Source organism: Ailuropoda melanoleuca, chromosome 10, assembly GCF_002007445.2.
Source record: "Ailuropoda melanoleuca isolate Jingjing chromosome 10, ASM200744v2, whole genome shotgun sequence".
Taxonomy (NCBI): Eukaryota; Metazoa; Chordata; class Mammalia; order Carnivora; family Ursidae; genus Ailuropoda; species Ailuropoda melanoleuca.
Window position 1 is genome coordinate 15958066 of NC_048227.1, and position 9600 is coordinate 15967665.

The window sequence follows — 9600 nt, forward strand, 5'->3', positions numbered from 1 at the left end:
ATGGTGTGGCTGGGCTGCCAGGCCGTGCACGCCAGGAGGGCAGTACCCCGGCCTCTCTTGCCACCACCTGGGGCTCTGGAACAGTGAACGGAATAGGCTGTGCTCCTCGCCCCGATGATCCCTGCACTGGGGACCTCTCTTCCCAACACCCTCGCTGCCCCTTCGGCCTGCCACCCCATTAGGATGAGACGCTGACATGGGAGCTCTGTGAGATCAGGGGTCTGCTCAGCCGACCCACCTCCTTGGCTTGGCTTTGCAGAGTTCCCGGCTGGAACCATGATGCTCCCGCCTTCCTTCACCTGACGCTCACGGAGGCGTCACCCTTGTACCTGGCCCGGTGCCGGGGCTGCAGGGATGAGAAGTCCCTGCCTCCTGTCACACTGGGAAGAAAGACTGGGAGACCAAGAATGCCAATATAGGGGCGCCTGGGTGGCACAGCGGTTAAGCGTCTGCCTTCGGCTCAGGGCGTGATCCCGGCGTTACGGGATCGAGCCCCATGTCGGGCTCCTCTGCTGGGAGCCTGCTTCTTCCTCTCCCACTCCCCCTGCTTGTGTTCCCTCTCTCACTGGCTGTCTCTATCTCTGTCAAATAAATAAATAAAATCTTTAAAAAAAAAAAAAAGAATGCCAATATAGGGTGATCAGTAAACAGACAGGGGAACTTGGGGACCTGTGGGAGCCCCGAGGAGGCAGAGGAGACAAGGAAAGCTTCCCAGAGGAGGTAAAACCTCGAGCTGAAGGTTAAAAGATGAGAAGGATTGTGTCGGGTGAGGGGGGAGCAGGAGAGCTTTCTATGCGGGGAGAATTACCTGAGGAAGGCCTAGTGTTGAGCAGGCTTGCAAGGTGGTTGCCGGGCTGAAGTAGAAAGTGGGGAAAAGCAAGAAGTGAGTTGCAAGGCTGCACAGGGACTGGGGGATTGCAGGCCTCCAAGGGCCGGCTGCAGAATTAGGACTGTATCCTGAGGGCACTGGGGAGTCAATGAAGATGTGGAGATGGTGGGAGAGTGCAAGATGACTCTTGCTCTTCCCCAACCTGCCCTATCTCACCAACCACCAGCATCTCTGCCCGCTCTGCCGGCCTTGTCTGTTCCTGAACCCTGTCATGCAGGCTCCCACCTCAGGGCCTTTGTACTTGCTGTTCTCTCTGCCTGGAGAGGGAGGGGTGAGGATTTGTGGGGGGGGGATGGGGTTGGGCTTAATATGGGGGTCAGGGGGAGGAGCTGGTTTGGAGCTCACATTTGTTTGTTCTGAATGGGGCTCATTATGTGACCTCCTGGATGACACTGGGGGCCTCTTGAGTGTCCTGGGCGAGGGACAGGATAGGTCTCTTGGGAGCCTATGTGTGGCAGGTGGGGATTGGCCTCCAAGCGTGGGGCATGCGGCATCAAGGCTTTTGCCACAGCTTGGAGGCTTTATGTGCCATTGGGGTAACCCTTGAGGGACCAAGGAGGGTCCTCATAGCAGGGATCAAGGCAGTTGGTGGAAGGGGTCTGCGAGAGCCTGGGTGGTGGGAAGTATTACTGAGTTTCCAGATGAGGACACTAACTGAGGCTCAGAAAGGTTGGGGGGGTTCACTCCAGCTAGCGACAGACCAAAGCCGGACTCACACCCAAGTCTGCTGGCTTCTGAGTTGGGGGGATCCCCAGGCATCAGCTTCTGGTGAGACTAAAACCAAGGTGGAGACGGATGGGCTGCGAGTAGGGATGGTCAGGGTGGCAGAGTTGATGACCTTTGCCGAGACCGACGCCTCGGGATAAAGCTGGGCCTGGACTGGGGGCCAGTGTCTCGGGATAAAGCTGGGCCTGGACTGGGGGCCTGGACTGAAGGGCACCTAGGGGTTGAGAGAGAGAGAAAGTGAAGCCCCCAAGAGAAGTAAGAGGTGGTGGAGTTGGGTGAGGGTGAGCCTGTCCTCTGGGGTGAGGCCCAGCCCCACGTCCAACATCCACCTGTGAATAGCACCAGATCGAGTTATCTGCCTCCCTCTTCCCCTCCTCCCCTCCTGCCCTCCTCCTCCTCCCCCACCTCCCCCTTCACTACCTGGCCTGGTCTACGCCTCAGTGCACCCACTCAAAGGGCGCAGTCTAATCCCCTGACATCACCGCTGCCCAGCACAGGCCCTTTCTGGCAGCCCTGGCAGCCCCCCGCCTCGGAGATCCAACTTAGGGTCCCTCACCTCAGAGCCCATCTTTCCCTCCATCTTCTCTCTCCTTCAGCTCACAGTTCTGATCAGAGACACCCCAGATCCGGTCCCAAGCTGGGGGGCAAGAGTTTAGGATCTGTTCTGGCCTTGCTGTGTGACACCAGTAAGTAGCTGTCCCTCTCTGGGCCTCAGGCTCCGTATTACATCTGCTTACCGGCCCCCCCCCCCCCCCCCCCCCCCCCCCCCCCCTCCCACCCNGGGCTCCCTTTCAGCACTTTGTTGCTTCAGGAAATTTTGCTTTTATCAGTTCACGCATTTGTTGGTCTCCCCCTCTGGACGGGATACCCTTGTGAGGCAGGGACCCAGCCCATCTCATTATTCACCCTGGTACCAGCCCACAGTGGAGGTCCCATGCTATCTGCTGATTGAATGTAGACATGGGTGAGTGAATGAACGATGTATCTCCTGCCTTTGCAGGAAGGCTATGGGCCGTCTTTCTCCACAGCAGGGAGGAAGGTAGAGCAGTCTCCCATCCCCCAACCAGACAGAAGCAGGGTGGGGGTCTGACTGTGCGCTCCGACTCAGTGGGTGGGCAGGGGCTGAGAACTGAACAACGCTCCTTTATGGAGAGACTGTGCACGGTGTGAAGAAGGACAAGAACCCAGCTACCACCCAGGCCCCAAGGCTTCCCCAGCTGGAAAGGGCCTTAAGTATGTGTCTCCGTGTCTGCCACAGGCCCAAGATCTTCCAGGACAGCAGAGAGTAAAGCATGGCTGGATCTCAGGAGTGCTGACGTCCAGCTGCGTGTGTCTGCACGCACACACGCGCGGTGTGTGTACTCCCACGTGTGCACCTGTCTGCTCCACGCGTGTGGCTCTGCTGGGGCCTCTGGGTGTGGCTATGTCTGCACAGGCCTGCATGGGTCTGCGTGGACACATTTGCACCTGCCCTCCATAGCACGTGTAGGCCCGGCAGGGTGTGTGTGGTTCAGTATCCTCGAAGGCCACGTCCACTCGAGCGTCAGCTCCACGAGAGCAAGGATTTTTTTTTTTTTAAGATTTTATTTATTTATTTGACAGAGACAGAGAGCACAAGCAGGGGGAGCGGCAGGCAGAGGGAGCGGAAGAAGCAGGCTCCCCGCTGAGCAAGGAGCCTGACACGGGGCTCGGGGCTCGATCTCAGTACCCTGGGATTATGACCTGAGGCGAAGGCAACCACTTAACCAACTGAGCCACCCCGGTGCCCTGGGGGAAGGGATTTTTGTCTGACTTGTCGTCTGTTCTATTCCAGCACCTGGAACAGGGACCAGCACACAGTAGGTTCAATGTAATTTAAACGAGTGAATGAATGTGAGTGTGCTCACGTCTGGGGTGCGCCCGTGTCCCACGTGTGTGTGGATGTGCACACGCTCCTGTGTCTAAGGTGTACCTTGCTGTGGGTGATGCTGCTCACATGCCACCACTCCCATCCCTTTTCCAAACTCCTCGGAAGCCGGGGCCCAATGCCTGGGTCCCAGTGGGGCGGAGCAGGCAGCCACCTCCTCCCGAGAAACTGGATCCCAGGACCTGCGGAGCAGCAGGGAGCAGGGCGGCCCCTTTGTCCCCCATAATCCCCTCCTGCCTTTGACCCCTCCCTCCCAGGGTTTAAGGTCGAGTTTGGGGATGGTAGGGGACCAGGGTGTCACCTCAGTGTCCCCTTCCCTGCCTGTCCCTTGCTTCTGGGGCTCCTGCACCTGTGCCCCCTCACACACACCCGCCCTGGGGGTGTGACTCCTTCCCTCCCTCTTGGGCGGCCCCAGCGCTCAGCCCAGGTATAAAGCCACATCAGGGGCGGGAGGACAGGTGCCCCAGAAGAATTCAGAGACTGGAGAGAGGAAGGCGCCAAGGAGACAGCATGAGCTATCCACTAGGTGAGTGGGGTGGGGATGGAGTTCCAGGGCCTGGAGACCAGGAGGGGAGGGGTACTTTCCGGGCTCTCTGGCCCTTAGGACTCATGTGCCTGGCTATCTTTGCATGCTAGGAACCTCCAAATCCTTACACACAGAAAGCTTCATTCATCACTCATTCATTCATTCGAGAAAAATTATTGAGTGCTTATTATATGCTAGGTAGTTTTCTAAGCATTTGGGGATACAGCAGTGAACAAGCAGACAAAAAGCTATGGTCTCATGGAGATTTCATTCTGCAGACAGACGATACATATCATCGTCATAAGTAAGTAAATTATGGGTAACCTGGGTGGCTCAGTTGGTTAAGCGCCTTCGGCTTGGGTCATGATCTCAGGGTCCTGGGATAAAGCCCCACATGGGGCTCCCTGCTCAGCGGGGAGTCTGCTTCTCCCTCTCCCTCTGCCCCCCCCGCCGCTCATGTTCTTTCTCCCTCAAATAAATAAATAGAATCTTAAAAAAAAAAAGAAGTAAATTATAATGCCAGTGTGATAGAAGATAAGTGCAATGAGCCAACGTTTTGAATGAATGAATGAATGGGCCTTCACTTTCAGCTTTCCCTTAAGTTCTGAATTTAGGGAACTCAGGAATGTAGAAGGGGGAACAAAGGAGGCCATCCTGATTTGCCTCTCATCTCCATTGCTTCCTGCTGGTGACCTTAGGTAACTTCCCCCCTCTCTGAGCCTCACACAAGGAACCTAACTGGGCCTGAGCTGTAAGAGGACAATTCGCACCATTTACTCAAATTTAAAATGAGCACACCCTCCAATCCAGATATTCCCCCTTTCAAAAGTGCCCAAAGAGTCTGGGATAAGGATGTTCATGGCAACAGTCAGTCATTTAACAAATATTTGCTAAGCTCTGTGCTAGGTGTTGGCAAAACCAGTAGAAAATGAATCGAGAGGTTTCCTCTTTCCTGGACCCAACGTTCTAGGGGGAGAGACAGTAACAAACAAGCAGACAAATAAATAAATAAGTGAAAAGGCAAAAGTCTCTGAAGACTCTAAACCAGGGAGGGGAGGGGGCTTTCGATAGGCAGTCAGGACAGCTTATCTGAGCTGCGGTCTGAAGAAGAAGAAGGAGTCATCGGTGGGAAGGTTTAGGGGTAGTCCGGGCGGGGCCCAGGAAGGGCAAAGGCTTGAAGGGGGAATGGGAGGCCAGTACAGAGGGGCCGGGCTTTGTAGGCCACCGGAGGGCTCTGGTTTACACACTTCCACTGTGTGAGTTGCGAGCAGAGGGAGGGTTCAGGCACAGGAGGGATCTAGTTGAACTGTTTCTCTAGTTTAAAACGCTTTATTGAAAAGAACAAGCAGAAAAGTACACAACTCATGAAGCGTACAGCCCAGTGAATTTTCACAAAGTGATCACAGCCTTGTCACGAGCACTCAGATCAAGAAACACAGAGCTGGGCTGGCTGCCTTGGAAGGACAGAGCCGACAGGATTTACTGTGGGGGTGAACGTGGAGAGCAAGAGAGAATGAGGCACCAAAGAGGACCCCAGGTTTTGACCTGAGCAACGAGTAGGACGGAAGCACCCTAGCCTCAGATGGGGAAGTCTGGGGGAGGAGGGTGGAAGGGGAACCCAGAGTGGAGTATTGGATACTTCGAGTTGAGATGCTTATTAATATCTAATAATACCAAGCAGGAAGTTGAGTACATCGGGTCTGGGGTTTGGGGGAATGTTCTGGGCTGGAAATACAGGGTGATGTTGCCCCGACTTGGATACACGGAATTGTTGCCGACCACAAGAGCTGTGCCCATTGGAGGAGTTGTGCCAGAGAATGAATGAACCAGCAGGCGGGCTCCGGGATTGGATGCTGACCTTTGGTTTCCTCTGCCAGCCCCGTTCTGCCTGCTGACCCTGCTGCTGCCACCCCACAGTCCGGGGGCCCCCATCTCCCCAGCTGAGCCCATCAGTCAAGCCTACAGCCTCGCCCTCTACATGCAGAAGAATACATCAACGTTGCTGCAGACTTACGTGAGTGACACTGGGCACGAGCAGGGGATGAGAGCAGCGGGACACTGCCCTCCTGGCCCAGCCCTGGGTCACGGAAGCAGAGCAAGGCCAGGGGCAGGTTCCTCCAGGAGTCTGAGGGTTCAGGGGCTCTGTCAATTGGAGAATCACTCGAACACTGTCACTGATGGCTGGTGACCTTGGGCTAGTCGTTCCTTCTCTGTCTCCATCTCATCTGCAAGATGGACTTGTGATCCTGCTTTTGCTCACCTTCCAGGACTGTTCCAAGATGCAAAGGCAGCACAGACAGAGAAAGGCTTTCCAGGGTCATGATTATTTCCACAACCACTTCGTGCCGGGTGCTAACCTGAGCCCTGTGCGGTGTTACAGGCCCTCATCCCCGTTACCTCGCTGACTCCTCAAACAGTTCCGAGAGATGGAATGAGAATCCAGACAAGGAAACTGAGTCTCAGAGAGGGTGAATAATTTGCTCAAGGTCACACAGCTAAAGCACTGGCAGTGCCCGGATCTTAAACCTGGTCTGGGGCATCAGATGCCAATCCGCCCCCACCCCCACACCATCTAGAAGTTCAAACTAGCAGCCTGGGGGCGGAATCTGACCACAGATGTTTTCTGTTTGGGCCATGAAATACTTGTTCAAATTTTGAAAGTGACTGCCCGTCTCAGACAGGCACAGGGGCCCTCCCGGCCCCTCCCCCATCTCAGTTCTCTGTCTTCTTCCCCAAGTTGCATGCTCAGGCTGGCCCCTCGAGGGCCCAGGGTTTGTGATTCCTCTTCTGCACCATCTTCCAGGCCCATGTGAAGCTACTAAATCTAGTTTCTAGTCCCACCGTGCCCTGGGTGGCTTTGGGTACCCTGAGCCTCAGTTTCTTCACCTGTGAAATAGGGATATAGGGCTAGGTGGTCTATCAATTTGGGGATCTATTGGGGTGCACCAAGATTCTGTGGGTCTAGGATCGTGGAGGCGAGAAGTTGAACGGAGAAGGCACTCGACTAAATTTAATCATGTTAACAATTATTTATTAATGATTATAACAAAATTAATAAGTGTAAACAACAAAATGCTATAAATAAAAAAGAACCATCTAGACTCTAACTACATTGTCAATTATTTAGACTGAAAATAGTATAATAAATAATATAATCAGAGTGTCATGATATTAATATATTATACACAGTGGTTTCTCATGCCCTTATTGTCTGCCAGGAGCTGGGCTAAGTGCTTTCTATGTATTACATTTTCTCATTTGCACAAGAATACTGACGCATGGGAATTATTGAAGCTGTGATTCAAAGTTGTACAGAGCCTAGGCTCTGTGCTAGGACATGTCCACCAACTCCCTCTAGGAAGATGTCAGTCTTATAGAAGGCAGGTGTGAAGTCGGGGGGAGACCCCAGGTGACCACTTAAGTCCCTGCACTCCTGTCTGTCTCTGTCTCTCATGCAGCTCCAGTACCAGGGCAGCCCCTTCAGTGACCCCGGCTTCTCAGCCCCTGAGCTTCAGCTCAGCAGCCTGCCTCCTGCCGCTGTCTCCTTCAAGACCTGGCATGCCCTGGATGACGGGGAGCGGCTGGGCCATGCCCAGGGGGCCTTCCTGGCCTTGACCCAGCATCTCCAGCTCGTAGGGGACGACCAGAGAGACCTGAACCCCGGGAGTCCTATCCTGCTGACTCAGCTCGGGGCTGCAAGACTCAGGGCCCAAGGCCTGCTGGGCAACATGGCTGCCATCATGACTGCCCTGGGCCTGCCCATCCCCCCAGAAGAGGACACTCTCGGGGTTGTCCCCTTCGGGGCCTCAGCCTTTGAGAGGAAATGTCGAGGCTATGTAGTGACCCGGGAATATGGCCACTGGACAGACCGAGCTGTGAGGGACTTGGCTCTGCTCAAGGCCAAATACCCTGGATAGAGGAGGCAGGACTTCCTGTCAGAGGCTGCAACAGTTCTTTCCCAATGGACTCTTTCCTGCCTTGCTTCTTGGCTAGAAAGGAGACACAACTTGTCTAGCAGACAAGCGTGTATATTTGGGAATATTTCCTAGGAACCAGGCCTCAAGTTCCTATTGCCTGGGCTTTTCCTGCTGAGGTCCTATGGCCTCCCTTCCAGATCTGGGTGGGACTCTATGGATATCATTTCATGGAGTCTCAATCCAGTGGTCCTGAGTGCCCACATCTTGGGTGGAAAGAAGTGCCTTTCTGAAGAGGCTTCACTTCCCTCTCTGCAGGGAGAGGACAGCTGGTCTCCTTCCTGGGCTCTCCCTGAGACCTTCCTCTTCCTGTAAGTTTGGGGCGGTCGAGGGGTTTGCCTTCTTGTCTCTACCTCACTTCCTGTGGGAAGCTATGGGCTTTCTGAGCAGAGAGGCCTCCCTTCTTGCCAGAGTTCATTGCCTCCCCTAGTCTACCTCCCTGACTAGGGCCACTGTTCCAATTTTCCATCTTGAGGGGAGTCACTTCCTGATCAATGGAAGTCCAGTTGAAAAAGTAAGGACTCATGTAGATGTTTCCTGCTTAGGACACATTCACATCCTGTTCTAGAGTGACTGATGTTATCCCTGACCTGGAGGCATTGGTGAATCTCCTATTTATACTGTGGCTTCTGGCTATGTCTGGGGGACCAGGCTGTGCCCCAAGGATCCTATTCTCCTCAAAGGTGTCTCCCCATTTTCAACAACTATATATACTGGTAACTTTAGTGTTCTTTTTATTTTTAAACATTTTATTTACAAAAAATTAATTTATTCTCAGAAATAAAACTCTTTTAAGGTGTTGATTTTTTTCTCTCCATAGACCTGGCTTGGGGGGAGGGGAGGTGCAGGGACAGAGCAGAGAAGGTGAAGGACGGGAAGGACATCAAAGAGAGAAGCAAGCAGGGCCCACCCAAAGGGCCCGGCTGGGGGAGGGAGCACGCAGCAGGGGGAGTGACGCTGTGGGAAGGTGGCTGAAATTTGTCTGCAGTGGCCCTCCCACCAGGGCTGGCAGGCCAGGAAAGGCCAGACGAGGCACTGAGAGAAACAGACTTGATGAGTGTCCCTTCCTTGAGATGAGGCTGAGTGGTACACACACTCACGTGGGGCCACCGGGAGCCAAGAGATGGAGAAAAGGGGAGACACAGAGGCCCCCCAGAGATGGGTGAGGGCGGAGACTCAAGACAGACGGAGGCAGGCGCAAGCGATGGAGAAGAGGGGAAAACAAGAAAGTGATGGACACGGGAAGTCACGAACACGAGGAGGTCCGACAGGGACCCACGGAGAGCAAACAAAGCAGAGAGACGACAGAGACAGAGAGACAGAGATGGAGACAGTCGGAGCTCCCGAGCACAGACAGAGGGACAGAGACGGAGACGGACGACGAGCGGATGACAGCGAGCTGCAGCCCCGCGCCCCGCGCTCAGGCCGGGCCCCCGGGCACCAGCTGGCCCAGGTCGCCCTCGGTTCGGCTCACCCACTCGCGGTAGAGGCCGCACACGCGGAGCCCCAGCACCTTGGCAGGGAAGACGCCCGCGTCGGTGGCGGCGGCGGCGGCGGCGGCGACGGACGGCGGGCTCGG

The 9600-nt window shown here is 54.9% G+C and overlaps 1 protein-coding gene across 1 annotated transcript; it reads left to right on the forward strand.

The window, feature by feature from the left end:
- CTF1 (cardiotrophin 1) lies at window positions 1-7964 on the forward strand. The gene is made up of 4 exons (XM_034669553.1): window positions 1-83; window positions 260-337; window positions 5881-6061; window positions 7506-7964. The coding sequence occupies exons 1-4, from the start codon at window positions 1-3 to the stop codon at window positions 7962-7964; spliced, it is 801 nt and encodes a 266-aa protein (XP_034525444.1).
- Window positions 7965-9600: the final 1636 nt, after the last annotated feature.